Source organism: Zootoca vivipara, chromosome 2, assembly GCF_965207765.1.
Source record: "Zootoca vivipara chromosome 2, rZooViv2.hap1.1, whole genome shotgun sequence".
In the NCBI taxonomy this organism is placed as follows: domain Eukaryota; kingdom Metazoa; phylum Chordata; class Lepidosauria; order Squamata; family Lacertidae; genus Zootoca; species Zootoca vivipara.
Genome location: NC_142584.1, coordinates 76,008,881 through 76,025,927, shown reverse-complemented (window position 1 = coordinate 76,025,927; position 17,047 = coordinate 76,008,881). Strand labels below are relative to the sequence as shown.

The 17,047-nt window shown below is 40.2% G+C and overlaps 1 protein-coding gene across 11 annotated transcripts in view; it reads left to right on the top strand.

Moving 5' to 3' along the window:
* IQSEC1 (IQ motif and Sec7 domain ArfGEF 1) overlaps window positions 1–17,047 on the top strand; it is a 321,439-nt gene that overhangs the window by 299,090 nt on the left and 5,302 nt on the right. For 8 of the 11 annotated variants that reach the window (XM_060271459.2, XM_035106282.3, XM_035106281.3 and 5 more), the window contains 3 exons: window positions 8,803–8,964; window positions 9,765–9,941; window positions 16,429–16,478. In XM_060271459.2, the coding sequence (XP_060127442.1) occupies window positions 8,803–8,964; window positions 9,765–9,941; window positions 16,429–16,478 (389 nt within the window). The remainder of the gene's footprint in view (window positions 1–8,802; window positions 8,965–9,764; window positions 9,942–16,428; window positions 16,479–17,047) is intronic. The other 3 variants (XM_035106290.3, XM_088663254.1, XM_035106289.3) reach the window with 1 other exon arrangement.

The window sequence follows — 17,047 nt, the reverse complement described above, 5'->3', positions numbered from 1 at the left end:
TAAGAAACTGTTGCAGATGATTAAAAAGGGATGAAAACCTGGGAAGGGGGGGAGGGGAAGCCCACAAAATATGGTTTTACAACTATGAATGCAAGAAAAAATATTTTTTGTTTTGTATTGTTTTTTCTTTTTTCTTTTTTCGCCCTTTCTTTTTTTTTTTCTTCCCTTTTTTCCTATTTCTATTTTTCTCTTTTTTTGGGTATGACAATAGATGGTTGGATGGATGTCCTCCTGCGTACTGCCCTGGTTTGCTGGAGCTCCCTGGTGGCAGGGGGGGGGCTTTGGGGTCAGGGGAGGGGGGGGAGGACAGAAACCCAAGCATAAAATGGACCATCTCTGACTGTTCACATACATGGGATACTTCTGTGGCAGGGGAGGACCCATGTGGGTGGGTAGGAAGGAGGTGGAAAGGGGGTTTAAGTATGTACCGTTTTTTTGCTTTTTTGTATTTTGTAAAATTAATAAAAAGTATGCTCAAAAAAAAAAAAAGAAATGTGATGAATTGAACACCTGTACTCCAATGCTCACAATGGTGACATTCACACATTACACTAAAGCAGGGAAGAGGAATCTGTGGCCCTCCATGTTCCTGGTTTCCAACTAGCATAAGCCCGGAACAACTTGGCCTGGCCTGTTGAGAGTGTAACAACAACTTGGAGAGCCACACTACACTAAAGCATAGTTCAACGTGACATGAATAATCAGGAATGAAATACAGTGAGTCAAGTTCATGTGATCCCCACAAGGCCAGTAGGAACAGTTTGGAAGCTTTCACTTTACTGACAAACTAGTTAACTATGATTAATATCAACTATGCTTCAAAGGGACGCAGGTGGCGCTGTGGGTTAAACCACAGAGCCTAGGGCTTGTTGATCAGAAGGTTGGGGGTTAGAATCCCCGCAACGGGGTGAGCTCCCATTGCTCGGACCCTGCTCCTGCCAACCTAGCATTTCGAAAGCACCTCAAAGTGCAAGTAGATAAATACGTACCACTCCAGTGGGAAGGTAAATGGCATTTCCATGTGCTGCTCTGGTTTGCCAGAAGCGGCCTAGTCATGCTGGCCACATGACCCGGAAGCTGTACGCCGGCTCCCTCGGCCAATAAAGCGAGATGAGTGCCGCAACCCCAGAGTCATTCGCGACTGGACCTAAGGTCAGGGGTCCCTTTACCTTTACCTATGCTTTAAACAAGCTAAGAGTGATCTCAAGTTAATGTTACCCACAGTTTGTTGGTTCAAGATGAAATGATAAATCAGTTAAGCAGAAATGCAAAGCTGCCAAATTCCTCCTGAAGTATCAGCCCAAGGCTCATTGCAGCCCATTCCTGCTTTTTCACATCGCACTAAACTATTGTTTAGTGGGACATGTGAACACAGCCAATGTCAAGTCACTGCTTGACTGTGCTTGCTTCCACAAGTGCACTTCTGAAGTTACAGCCTATAATGATTTTTATGTAAGATAAGAGACATTGCAGTTAAAAACAATACACTCTGTGAACAGAAGGAAGACAACTGAAATATATGTATGCTCTGGTTAGAAACTGCAAAACTCAGCATGCTGATCTTTTATGCCGGTATAGTATATACTGCATAATAAGAATAAATTTAGCAATATCATAGAATCATAGAATCATAGAATCATAGAGTTGGAAGAGACCACAAGGGCCATCCAGTCCAACCCCCTGCCAAGCAGGAAACACCATCAAAGCATTCCTGACAGATGGCTGTCAAGCCTCTGCTTAAAGACCTCCAAAGAAGGAGACTCCACCACACTCCTTGGCAGCAAATTCCACTGCCGAACAGCTCTTACTGTCATGAAGTTCTTCCTAATGTTTAGGTGGAATCTTCTTTCTTGAAGTTTGAATCCATTGCTCCGTGTCCGCTTCTCTGGAGCAGCAGAAAACAACCTTTCTCCCTCCTCTATATGACATCCTTTTATATATTTGAACATGGTTATCATATCACCCCTTAACCTTCTCTTCTCCAGGCTAAACATACCCAGCTCCCTAAGCCGTTCCTCATAAGGCATCGTTTCCAGGCCTTTGACCATTTTGGTTGCCCTCTTCTGGACACGTTCCAGCTTATCAGTATCCTTCTTGAACTGTGGTGCCCAGAACTGGACACAGTACTCCAGGTGAGGTCTGACCAGAGCAGAATACAGTGGTACTATTACTTCCCTTGATCTAGATGCTATACTCCTATTGATGCAGCCCAGAATTGCATTGGCTTTTTTAGCTGCTGCATCACACTGCTGACTCATGTCAAGTTTGTGGTCTACCAAGACTCCTAGATCCTTTTCACATGTACTGCTCTCAAGCCAGGTGTCTCCCATCCTGTATTTGTGCCTTTCATTTTTTTTGCCCAAGTGTAGTACTTTACATTTCTCCTTGTTAAAATTCATCTTGTTTGCTTTGGCCCAGTTGTCTAATCTGTTAAGGTCATTCTGAAGTGTGATCCTGTCCTCTGGGGTGTTAGCCACCCCTCCCAATTTGGTGTCATCTGCAAACTTGCTCAGGATGCCCTCAAGCCCATCATCCAAGTCATTGATAAAGATGTTGAACAAGACTGGGCCCAAGACAGAACCCTGTGGCACCCCACTAGTCACTACTCTCCAGGATGAGGAGGAGCCATTGATGAGCACCCTTTGGGTTCGGTCAGTAAGCCAGTTACAAATCCACTGAATGGTAGCATTGTCTAGCCCACATTTTACCACCTTCTTTACAAGAATATCATGGGGCACCTTGTCAAAGGCCTTGCTGAAATCAAGATAGGCTACATCCACAGCGTTCCCTTCATCTACCAGGCTTGTAATTCTGTCAAAAAATGAGATCAGATTAGTCTGACATGACTTATTTTTCAGGAACCCGTGCTGACTTTTAGTGATCACAGAGTTTCTTTCTAGGTGCACACAGACTGTTTGCTTAATGATCTGCTCTAGAATCTTTCCTGGTATTGATGTCAGGCTGACTGGGCGGTAATTGTTTGGGTCCTCTCTTTTCCCCTTTTTGAAAATAGGGACAACATTTGCCCTCCTCCAGTCTGCTGGAACTTCGCCTGTTCTCCAGGAATTTTCAAAGATTATTGCCAGTGGTTCTGAAATCACCTCTGCCAGTTCTTTTAATACTCTTGGATGTAGTTCATCTGGCCCTGGAGACTTGAATACATCTAAACTAGCCAAGTATTCTTGTACTACCTCCTTACTTATTCTGGGCTGTGTTTCCCCTGCTGAATCATCTGCTCCATATTCTTCAGGTTGGGCGTTGTTTTCTTTCTTGGAGAAGACTGAGGCAAAGAAGGCATTGAGGAGTTCTGCCCTTTCTCTGTCCCCTGTTTGCATTTCACCATCTTCTCCTCTGAGTGACCCCACTGTTTCCTTGTTTTTCCTTTTGCTACGGACATACCCATAAAAGCCCTTTTTGTTGCTTTTAACCTCTCTAGCGAGCCTGAGTTCATTCTGTGCTTTAGCTTTTCTGACTTTGTCTCTACACGTGCTGGCTATATGTTTGAATTCCTCTCTGGAGATTTCCCCCCTTTTCCATTTTTTGTACATATCCCTTTTAAATCTTAACTCAGTCAAAAGTTCTTTAGATAGCCAGCCTGGCTTCTTTAGGCACCTTCCATGTTTCCGTCTCATTGGTATTGCCTGAAGTTGTGCTTTTAATATCTCCCTTTTAACAAACTCCCAACCATCATGAACTCCCTTCCCTTTTAGTATTACTGTCCATGGGATTTCACCCAGCGTTTCCCTAAGTTTTCTGAAGTCGGCTTTCTTAAAGTCTAGAATTTGGACCTTAGTATGCTTGGTTGCTCCTTTCCGCTGGATAATAAACTCCAGAAGAGCATGGTCACTCCCACCTAATGATCCTGCCACTTCTACCCCACTAACCAAGTCATCACTATTGGTTAGGACCAGATCTAAAATGGCTGATCCTCTTGTTGCTTCTCCCACTTTCTGGACAATGAAGTTGTCTGCAAGGCCAGTGAGGAATCTGTTCGACCTTATGCTCTTGGCTGAGTTTGACATCCAACAAATATCAGGATAGTTGAAATCCCCCATTACTACTATCTCACTTCCTTTGGAATGCTTGGCCATCTGTTCCAGGAAGGCATCATCTGTGTCCTCAGTTTGGCTTGGGGATCTATAGTAAACTCCCACAATGAGATCACTGTTGTTTTTCTCTCCCTTAATTTTGACCCAGATACTCTCAATTTGGCTTTGAAGTTTTAAATCCTGGATCTCTTCACAGGTATACATATCCCTAACATATAAAGCTACTCCTCCTCCTTTCCTGTTTGGTCTATTTCTCTTAAATAGATTGTATCCCTCTATTACTACATTCCAGTCATGAGACTCATCCCACCAGGTTTCAGTGATGCCTATTATGTCATATTTAGTTTGCTGTACCAAGAGCTCAAGTTCATCTTGTTTATTTCCCATGCTCTGTGCATTAGTATACAGACATTGAAGACCGTTGATCATTCCCCCATGTCTCTTATTTAAGGATATTTTCGTCCCACCACTAGGTCTGCATGCTGCTTGCTCCATTTGGTCCTTGACATTTGGATGATCATCTTCAGCATTTGATAGACTCCTACCTTCAGGACAACTGTCTCCCTCCCCCACATAAGTCAGTTTAAAGCCCTCCTGATGAGGTTTTTGAGTTTTGTGGCAAAAACATTCCTCCCAACTTTTGTGAGGTGCAGTCCATCACTTGCCAGAAGTCCATCTTCAAGAAACTGCAGACCGTGATCTAGGAATCCAAACCGTTCCTGTTTGCACCATTTGCGAAGCCAGTTGTTCACTTCCCCTATTTTTCCCTCTCTCCCTGGGCCATGTCGTTCAACTGGGAGGACAGAAGAGATGACAATTTGTGCATCTAATTGCTTCAACTTCCTGCCCAGAGCCTCATAATCATTTTTGATCTTCTGTAAGCTATGGCTTGCAGTGTCATTGGTTCCCACATGCACCAAAAGGAAGGGGTATTTGTCGGTGGGTTTTATGATTCCTTGCAGCCGTTCTGTTACATCTTTGATCTTGGCCCCAGGTAGACAGCACACCTCTCGAGACGTCTTGTCAGGCCCACAGATCACTGCTTCTGTACCCCTCAGTAGGGAATCCCCAATCACCACTACACGCCTCTTCATAGGCTTGGTTGGGATTCTTCCATGTGCTGTCCCTTCCAAGGTTACCTGCATATTCCCGGAGGACTGACTTTGCTGCTCGTCTTCATATTCCTCATCAACTGTGATGAGGGAGAGATCCTCAGGTGGAGTCTGTTCCTCGTCTTCCATGAGCACTTCAAAACGGTTGTGTAATTCTAAGCACTCAGAGCGATCCCTGGGCCTTCTACTTCTATGAGTCACGTTCCTCCATACATCTGGCTGCTGTGTTGGGGAACTGACCTCCTCCTCAGGGAGATCCCCTGTCTCCTCCTTGGTGCAGACAGTGTGCTCTGCTGCATCCAAGAAAAGCTCCAGCTCCTTAATTCTCTGGAGCGTAGATACACGCCCCTGAAGCTGCTGCACCTTCTCTTCCAGAAGGGCAACCTTGTTTTCTAGTAGGGCAACCAACTTGCAATGTGGAAAGACATTTGGATCTAAACTAAAGGAACATGATCTGATCTTCCAAAACATTGTAGTTGATTTGTGTAGAGCAGGGGTCCCCAGACTACGGCCCGGGGGCCACATATGGCCCCTGAGGCTCTTTTATGCGGCCCCCAGGGGCCCCCGCTGCCGCCACCCGCTCTTACCGGCGCGACTTCCGACCCGGAAAAGCGACAGAAAGAGCTTGTGCGCATGCGCAAGCATCATTTCCGGTGTACTTCCGGGTTGGGGGAGGCTTCTGCAAATGCGCACAAGCTATTTTCGGCACTTTCCAGGTTGGGAGTGTGCCAGAAATAGCGTATGTGCATGGGTGCGCACAGCCGCGCGCTCCCCCACCCTCCAGCCCACCACGCAATCAGCGCAGCAGGCATCCGGCCCAAAGTGTACAGTAGAGTAGAGTGTGTAGAGTTATGTTGTTATGTAAATTATTTTCAAAAAAATTTCAAAATATAAATAATTAATAAAAATACTTTTTTTAAAAAAGAATTCATTTGACATGCTAATCTCTGACATCAAGTTAAAATTCCTTGGCATCTGGTCTGTTCCAAAGCACAGCCACTTAGGATATCTAGTAGTGTGTCACTTCATCATCCCCAGAACATGCATTTACTCAGTCAAGGTGGCACACAAATAGTTTTATAAATCAATTACTTTGCCCCCACCCACCCACTTTTTAGGTTTTACACCCAAATCTGGTGGGTTTTTTTCCATTTTTTAGAAAAGATATTGCAGAAATGCAATGAAAACCTATTGTTAATAATGATGTGATAGTGTGTTTTGCTTTGTTACCACATTTATTTAAATGTTTATGAAAAAGAATAAGAATAGCATTCAAAGACTTTTAAAAATAAAGTATGAAATCGTGATTCTCTGAAAAATGTGAGCTATAATGGTTTAGTATATGTACACATACGGGATATTTGGGAGAAAGATCAGTTTGGTTCAACACAGCCTGACACTCTCCTCCAGATTTCTCCCCCTTCAACATTTTTCTTTAAGCAATGCAGAGCCATTATGGTAGCTGAAGGCAGCAAGCTACAAATATCCCACCCAGCCTATCTGCATGTTGCAGCTGTCAGATTCAACTTGTTCTCAAGGAATGGAATTCATATACCTTCTGAGAATTCTGTCAATTAAAGCAAAGGCAGTAAAAAGCATTCCATTTAGAAGCTGGCAAGGTGATGGGAATGATTGGCAACGGGGAGTGGATGATAAGGGTAAAATGTATTTTGAGGAATCAGTTAATTCTTTGAAAGGAAATAAAGTATTTATCTCCACGTTCGTAGGTCATGAGGGAAAGACAAAATAGATACTTCCACTTTTTCCAGAACAAACCTTCATTTTAAAAACATGAAGGTTTGCAGTTTCTTTTCACTAGAGACCACGTAACAGTGAAAATATATTCAGCAACTGCCTTCCTCCTGCCAATTCTAAACCTTTAAAAAGTCTTCAGAATATATTTTCATACCCCTTTCTGAGAATTGATCTAAGTGAACATTTGTGTATCCAGCTGTATATGTACTATTTTTGTACAAAATATGCATTGTTTTATATATCTTCTTTTGATGGTGGACAAATGCATTTAATATGGTTTTTAAACATTTATTGCCTTACTCAATTTCATGTGGGATTTATTTATTTATTTATCCTCAGGAAGTTGTATATTAGTGTTTCTTCTACAGTTCACATTACAGTTATGATTTAAGATTAATGACTATAAATCTTAAATATTTCTTTTATATGTATGGCTAAAAATTCTATAATATCATTTCTAGTGTCTGTTTGTGGCCCAATAAATCACTAAGTGTTAATGTTTTTTTACTTAGTACTTTTCTTAAAAGTACTAACATGCTTTATTTAGTACTTTTAGTACTTTTCTATTTAGTACTTTTCTATTTAGAAGGATTTTTAGTACTTTTAGTACTTTAAGTACTTTTCTATTTAGAAGGATTTTCTATTTAGTACTTTTCTATTTGTAAGGATTGGGGCAGATGACGGGGGGAACCCCACTTATATTTGATCGCCAAAGCTGTCAATCTGCTGGTGATATTTGTCTATTTACAATTTTATAAGATGCACTTTCATTAAAAAATACAACAAGGTGGAATACAACATATAAACACAAAATAAAGATATCCATTTTAAAAAGCTTTAAAACATCAGTAAATACTGATTGCCTTAACAAGAAAATTCATGTTGCAAAGGCCTTTCTGAACAATAAAGTCTTCAAGTGACATATGAAAGAAGGAGGGATAGTTCCCACCAAACCACTGCTGCAAGGAAGTTCCACAGGGAGGGCCTGCCTCACCAGAGTCCCTGGTGATGGCCTTGAGGGTGTGAGGAACCACCAGAAGTGCCCTGTCAGTGGATTTCAGTGATCATACAGTCTACCACTGCATTCAGTCTGTCATATATGGCGGAAATCCTTGAGTGAGTGGTGACTGTTGTTTTCCCTCAAACGTCCCTCATCATGTATTTGATTCACCCAGGAGACTTATGTGCCTGAAAAAAATGACAGCTAGTAGCCATCTACAGGATAAACCATAGGAAGTCCCTCTTTCAAGACTTCCCATAGGCATCTAGTCAGCCACTGTAAGAACAGGGTGCTGGTCTAGATGGGACTTCCATCTAATCCAACAGCATTCTTGGTTCTAAGAAAGTCATTTCCCATTTTTCTGCCTACAAATGGTGGGATTTTGCCAAGTTTAAGCCCTGAGACTCCAATACATATCTCCCTCAGGGTAAGTTGCCCGGTCTACTGTGGGAGGAGCACAATAGACACAGATGCTTCCAGGCCTCATCCTATCAGTTGCACATGGTTACCAAGAAATGTTAATGTGGTAATGGAAATTTTTGATGTACTGGGATGTACAGTGGTACCTTGGTTTACAAACTTAATCTGTTCCGGAAGTCCGTTCTTAAACCAAAGCATTCTTAAACCAAGGTGTGCTTTCCCATAGCAGCGGGGGATTCAGTTTATAAATGGAACACACTCAACAGGAAACAAAACATGTTCTTATTCCAAGGCAAAGTTCACAAACCAAAACATCTACTTCCGCGTTTGCAGCGTTCTTAATTCAAGTCGTTCATAAACTAAGCTGTTGTACCACTGTATCTTTTTCACATTTGGAGATGCAAATAGAGAACAGAAAACCCTTGAAAGAAATTAATATGCATATATCCCTTTTACCACTTCCTAGATTATCCTAATGGCATACGGCTCACATCAGCTGTTCCGGGAGCAGATATAAAAGTTTTGATAAATTTCAATGCGCCAAATCCCCAGGACAGAAAGAAATTTACAGATGATCTGAGGGAGTCTATTGCAGAGGTACAAGAAATGGAAAAGCACAGAATAGAGTGTAAGTACAAAGGTACATATAGTAGAGCATTTAAAATTAATTGTGTTAGGTGACTCTATTTTGGCATATTTACAAAAAGATTTCTTTATAAAGTTAAAATTTGCTCAGAAAGTGTGGCTGAATAGTACTCAAGATTAAACTGCAGTTGAAATACGAGAATGTTTTACTAAGTGCTGATATATTGCATTTTCCTCAGGAGACTTATAGTGTCCAAGGGCATCCATTTCAGCTGGTGGGCTCTGACCACACTTTTAAGCTCCATGACTGGCTGTTACCACATGGTTATGTGCCATCTGGAGTCTGGCCGAAGGATTTCCATTGGTATGCTGTTGTGATACAATTATGCACACAGACTACCAAGGTGCAGTGACAGCCAACCAAATGAAGACATGGCAAATTTGATAACATTGCTTTGTTCATTGCTACCTAATGTTTATTTATTTATTTAGCTTTGTGTGCCAGAGAGTATGTTGTGTGAGGTACTGTTTCTGAGCATTTCTGGTGCCAAAGGAGAAGGGATGGGCAAAAGGCTTGGGTACATGAAATATTCCCCAACATTGAAATTAATAGGAATGCGCCTTCTCACACAGAGCTTTCTGTTGCTGAAACCCTTAAAAGGCCCCAAATGCTGTGCCTTTTGCAGATGGAGCAAGCTTTATTTGTCCAGGTGCCAATTTTTAAAAGCATCGCATTTGGGGTTATTGAAATTATTAATGAGCCAACAAAGAGTCCATACATAATTTTTCAGTGCTACAATCTGAAAGAGCCAATAGATTAATTGCCTTCTGCTCTCTTTTCAGCTGAACTTGAAAAGCAGAAAGGTGTAGTACGACCAAGCATGTCTCAGTGCTCTAGCCTGAAAAAAGAGTCTGGCAATGGGACATTGAACCGTGCCTGCCTTGATGACAGTTACGCCACTGGGGAGGGTCTTAAAAGGAGTGCCCTTAGCAGCTCTCTTAGAGACCTCTCTGAAGCAGGTATGCATTTCTTCCCTCTTTGATAAATATATTCATTGAACCTTAATATATGTGTGTGTGTGTGTGCGTGTGTTCAAAGAATACACTAACGAATATGAAAATGTAAACATGTAATCCTGAGAAAGTTAAATATGTCTTATTGTTAGTAGTGTGGTTTTTTTCTGTTTTTTCCCCTCTGCTTATTCAAAAATTCCATTTGAAAATATTAAACTGTTGTAGCTTTCTATGTATACTTTAAAAGGAGAAAGAAGACAGAGAAAAATTGTAAGTTTATAATAAAATAATAGCTAATTAAATGCTAGGTATAATGCTAGGAGTAAACTGTTTAGTTTTGTGTCCCTTTTCGTTATTTTCTTCCTTATATTGTCATTAGGGGGGAAACCCACCCAAATCATTGTGTATTGGCTGCTTCTTGTGCATTTTGTGCTTATGTGTATCCATGTAGTATATTGATGAATGAAATTGAGTGAAGCCCTGCTAAATTCTATCTAGAGAAACATAAATCGGATATAGTTGTGTGACTGGTGCTACTTTATCGTATTGCTCAAAACGTAGACTCTAGATCTTGCTGAAACTGTGGCTTGTGTATATATTACACTACTGTTGCCAGCATAATGGGAAAGGAACCATTTTGGCAAAGTAGTGACTTCACCACTGCTTTTGGGCCTAAAGTTTGAACTGATCTGGATGGTGATGGAAATTTAAAATATATTTTAAATTATAGATGTTATACCTGGTTTTGGAATGTATGCATTTTAATCATTACATTTCACCCATGTGTGCAGAACGTAGAAAAATGCCACTACGATTATGATTGGAAATCAATGCCCTGGTGTATTTTGAATGTAAGGCACTACATTTCAGCTATGTGTGCAGAAGAACAGGCACATTATTGGTTCCTTCTGTTGCTAGTAGAATTGCTCTGCCTGTTAACACCATGTACACCATGCTAAATTATAATATACCACTAGCAAATAGATTTAAATTTTTGCTTACTTTTCATCCTATATATTATTTTGACCTCTATATAAAAGTAAAGTATACCTTTCTCTTTAAAATATCATGTGTAAGTTTCTACTGTGCTACAGTCATCAATACTAATCTTAAGTATGTGCTATGTGTAATTATGTGCACATGCCTATTCGTGCATCAAAATATACACATACTAAAATCTGCATCTCTATTTTTACCAAACGGGTTTACTTTCTATTTAGCCACAATTATTTATCCATAGTAATAATTATATATTATTTTACTTTGGGGACAATTCAGTGACAACTATGAATCCATTGCATGGAACAACACCAGTGCAAAGGTCCACTGAATTAATGCTTTTTAGAATTTTATTTAAAAATGTGCACTTGAGTAGACTTTGGATGAGGCCTCAGTCGTCATTATTTAGTTTCATGTAAGAGTGGTTTCACTTTTCTGTTTTCCATTGAGAATGACAACATTCATTTTTAGAAACAGGATTTTCACTAATGTACCTATTACTTGACATGATTCCCAGTTAACACTTTTCATCCTACAAGGAGCTTTCAAACATTTACTTCAGACATTGTCATGTAGCTAGCTTCATTTGGACGATTCTTTACCATAAACAAAATGAATTTTTCATAAGCATGAAACATCCCATATGTCAACAACATATGCCTTCTGTTGGCATACTCATCGCTGACAAGTTATTTTCTGTAGTTGAATATAGGTGTCAGACTGAAGGGTTTAAGCAGTGACTATGTTAAACCTAGCTAAACTTAATTTTAACATTTTTATTGAGTCATAATTACGGAGAGTTTATGTTTGGACTTGTGCAGTGCAATTAATTTAAGAAACACACACATACAGTCAGGTATTGGTGAGGATAACCTAGGTGGTCTTTTCATTGATTATGTTAGCTATTGCCAAGAACCAACTAGAAACAGGTGCAGTTCTATAGAAGTTGGCTTTTGGAGTGATTTCCATGGGTTTAAACATGGTGCCCCCACAGAAAGTTTCCTCCATGCAGTTTCAAATCATAGAGGTAAAATGCTTTGAATGGTAACACATTCTTTGTAAATTATAGGCTGATACTGATGATCCTTTGATTTCATGAAAAATGAACAAGATGTGTAGATAACATCTTTTACTACTTTTTTAAATGTGTGTATCTACAGGGTTCATGTTAAATACGATCTTCAATGATACTATGTTTGAACTGGCCCTCACTGCAGTGAGATTCTGAAGTGTTTAGCTTAAACAACACTGTCATTTTATGCCATCACTCTCCCTGCCCCCAATAGAAAGATTGAGCATGTAGCTAAAAATCATGTAGTGTTGCTTTGCTACAGAATGCAGGAGGAGGCTAATGAATTAGATTATGTGTATCTTATATAAGTAGAAACATGCTTTTTTCAAAAGGTGTGTTTTTTTCGAAAAAATTATAACTTAATTTTACCACTCAAACAGTGGTTACAACTGCTTTATAATTTTTATTTCAGAGATTATGTAAATATGTAATAATGTTTTTGGATACTATGATGCATGTAAAACTTGGATATTTAATGTTTGTCTTTTTAAAAGAAAAAGATGTCAAAAATGTTAAGGCAAAGCATCTTTTAGTTCAGGACCAGGGAACCTGTGACCCTCTACACCAGGCACCCCCAAACTCCGGCCCTCCAGATGTTTTGGACTACAATTCCCATCATCCCTGACCACTGGTCCTGTTAGCTAGGGATCATGGGAGTTGTAGGCCAAAACATCTGGAGGGCCGCAGTTTGGGGGTGCCTGCTCTACACGTTTCTGCACTACAACACTCATAACTCCTGACCATTGGTGGTACTAGCTGGGGCTGATGGGAGTTGTAGTCCAACAACATATGAAGGACTCTCTCTACCCTGCACGTTGGATTTTTTAAGCCCTTCTCACCACCTGAATTAGGTTTTCCAGGTCTCCAGCATTAAATACGTCCTTTAACACTTCTCCAATTTATTAAAGTATAATTTATTTAAAATAATAAATGGCTAGCTTTTAAAGGCTGCTTGTTCAGTTTGACAAAGTCAGGTTTACTTGTTTGTGTCTCATGCAGCCCAGACAACTTCCACAAGTTGTTTCATTGTGTGATAAAGAATAAATAGGTCCAAATGAAATATCTGTAAGCTGAAGTGCATATTTGCAATTTGTACTGTGACCTCCAGAAAAGGCCCTTGGTAACTGACCAGCCATTTGCTGCATGATGTTAGAGAAAAACTTGAGTCAGGGTTTGGATTGCTTTGGAAATATGACTGCAATTACCATCTTAAGCATCATTTTTTCCCACCTGCATAGTTGGGGGAGAGATTCAAGGGATAGTTGTGAAAGATTCAGAAATTTGCCAGATACATCACCAGATGGTGTTTTAAGAGTAGGATTGATTTTGAGTCAGAAACTTACCTCATGTGAGTCTGAGCATTTTAAGATGACAAGATGTAGTTTAAGATGATGAGATACAGTTGCTTAAATTAAAGCCTTCAAACATTGTGGTCCCTTCCTTATACTCAGGTTATATGAAGATTGTACTAATTTCCTGAAATTTGGAAAATATGTATCCAGGTTGTCTTCTCAAGGCAATGTCATTCCACAATTGCAGTGCCACACCAGAGAAGGCCCTGCTTCAGGAAGCTATAGATGTGATCAGAAGTGTAAAATTATTTATTTACTTATTTAAAACATTTTTACTGCTCTTCACTGCAAGTATGACGGGGAACATATGCCTGTCATAATAAAATAAAACAACATCAATAAAAGACAAATCTAAAATAAAAAAGAAATTGGGGCATTATATACATCTTAAAATGTCTGCATAAATAATCATTTATTAAGCTGGCATCTAAAAGCTTGTAAAGTAGACACCAAGCACATCTTATTAGACAGATATTCCAAAACTGGGACACTGCCACCGAAAAAACCTTCATTGTAGATATAGCAGATTTGTTTATCTGTATCTAGTTATCACCAATTAAAAGTATGAAAGTAACACACCTAACCAATGAAACCTCAGACCCAAATACAGTAGTAGAAGTGATGGGCAGCTGGGGCTCGTCAACTTGGGAAGGTAGCCTATCTAGAACAGGCATCCCCTACGGCCCTCCAGATGTTTTGGCCTACAACTCCCATGATCCCTAGCTAACAGGACCAGTGGTCAGGGATGATGGGAATTGTAGTCCAAAACATCTGGAGGGCCGAAGTTTGGGGGTGCCTGATCTAGAAGGAGAAGGAAAATTCTGCTGCCTTACGGGATATCTTCAATAGAAGAAAGGGCTAAGGAGTAAACCCTACACATATCCATAGTGGAGACCCTAAGACGCTCATCTCGCTCTATTGGCCGAGGGAGCCGGCATACAGCTTCTAGGCAAACCAGAGCAGCGCACGGAAACGCCGTTTACCTTCCCGCTGTAGCGGTACCTACTTACCTACTTGCACTTTGAGGTGCTTTCGAAATGCTAGGTTGGCAGGAGCTGGGACCGAGCAACGGGAGCTCACCCCGTCGCGGGGATTCGAACTACCGACCTTCTGATTGGCAAGCCCTAGGCTCTGTGGTTTAACCCACAGCGCCACCCGTGTCCCACCCTTTAAGTGTAGTTTGGAAAATATTACTCCCATAAAATGTGTTAAGCACTTAGAAAAGGCAAGCAACTCTACAAAACCTGATACGAAAGGGACTATAGAAAAAAGTTGCTGTCATGAAGCTGTGTTGTTTATTTCACCGTGGAAAAAGAGAGCTTATCATATTGTTAGGGCATTGAGGGAATTGTGTGGCTTTTGTGAGGAAACTAAGAAACCCTTCATACCTTGGAAATATGTAAAGAACTCAAGTCTCCATTAAGAAATGGGTTTCATCATTAAACTCTAGTTACTAACATTATGATTAATTTACTCTGGAGCTACTTTATTTTATCTGGACTGCTCTGGAGCCCAAAATGATCAAAGGGTTGGAGCAACTTGCCTGAGGAGAAAAGTTACAACATTTGGGCTTACTGTTGAAAAGGCAAGGAAAGAGGGCACATGATAGAGCTGTATTAAATTATGCATTGAGTGGGTAGGCTTCTCTCACACTACTGGAAATTGGGGCCATCCAACAAAGCTGAATGTTGGAAAATTCAGACAAAAGAAAGTACTGCTTTACACATAGTTACATGGAATTCTCTCCCACAAAATGTAATGATGGTACCTGGCGTGGATGTCTTTAAACAGATTAGACATGTTCATGTAAGGCTAACAATGGCTGCTAGCCATGCTTGGCCATGCTTTGTTGGAAACAGAATGTACTCAGGTCTTGCTTGTAGGCTTCATTCAGTAGGCATCTGGTTGGCCACTGAAAAACGGATGATGGACTATATGGGCCTTTGGCCTGATCCAGCATTGATGCTCCGACATTCTTACATGGCTTGTTAATAGAACAGAAAACTTTTATACTTGCTTAGTACATAAGTTAGTATTAAACAAACATACCAACCATATTTACTTTTATTTCAGTGTACATTCTCAAAAGGTGCATCAGTAGTAAGTTTTCAAAATCAGAGTACTTTGTTCTGTCTTTGGCCAGTCATGCTGCCATTTTGATGCCAAAATAAGTTATTTAGGAATATGAATCACCAAGTTAGGGGCCAGCGTCTGATCTGAGCACACATGTTTATAAAAACAAGACCCAAAGCCATAAACAGTAGGCAATTGTGGCTATATCTTAAATGTGTAAGCACTGCACAGTTGACAAACACAATCTCACCATAAGTATGGCACTGCAGTTTAAATTTTCTACATAAAATTAAGTTTAGTTTTACCATGGAAGAATGTTATATGAAATCCACTATTGTATCTTAATAATTATAATTTCAAGTACTAAAACTTTGAAATGCGGACAAAATGCCTATCCCATCCTTGGAGACGTTAAGACTGCAATAGTTTAACTCAGTGCAACTTCTGAATAAGCACTCTTAGGACTGCACTGCAACAGTGCCTGAAATATTTTTAAATGGTATTTAAGAAATACTTGATACATATAAAAACAGTTGTTAAAATCTGACCCATTGAAGGCCATTATAATACAACTATTGTACAGTATATCACCTACTGAGTGCATTAAGGATTCCGAGGCACAGGCATTCCCCCATAAACTACAGTTGAGAAAGACACGTAATTAAACGAGAAACTTTAAATTTCAATGGTTCCATCCATTGGGAGTTTCCCCTCTGACGTCAGTGGGATGTGAATTGCATCCTAAGGCTAGAATCCTAAGCACACTTACTTAAGAGCAAGCTCCGCCAAACAGAGTGGGGACTTTCTTCTGAGTAATCATGTACAGGATTGTGCTTTAAATGTTTACTAGTATAGTTTCAGTTCCTGTCCTATCACAACATGCAAAGTTAATCTCCAGACCCCACTAGAGGTTCCTACAAGCCATCAGCGAAGGCGGCTGTTGATCACCCAGGTCTTGTCTCAGTCTCTAATCTATGGTATTGCATGTCCTGGGCAGGCAAGCGTGGGCGTCGCAGCAGTGCAGGATCGCTAGACAGCAATATGGAAGTAAGTAGGAAGTTACTGATGTCTAGCTGGATGTGATGTGCATTTCAAACCTTTCTTTTATATACATTTTTTGCTCTTTTTCTTCTAACATACAACCTGCCTGCCTCAAATAAAAATGCATGCCAAGGCTACTCACTTCGTATTTTTTAGATTTTTATTTATTTATTTATTTTAAAAAAAAACAGCAACACTACTACTACTTCTGGCTTGTTTTTAGATCAAGTACCATTATTATTATTATTATTATTATTATTATTATTATTATTATTATTATTATTTCAGCTAACCTTGTCCCCTTCTGTTCCTGCAAGCATGGTTAAATGAATATGATGTGCCCTCTTGCCACCATTTCAGTCTGGTCCCTGCTTAAAGGCCCAGTGGTTATTTGTTACACAGTACACCGTTGGTGCTGTTTGATATTTAACTTAGCTACTGACGTCATGCTCAGCCATTCACATTGCTTATTTTTCGAGTTAAATTGCGAAATGTATGCAGTCGTGACACCATGGAATTGCATAGATAGGGCATGGGGAAAGAAAACAAATAAGACGGATGAATTCAATGTGGAT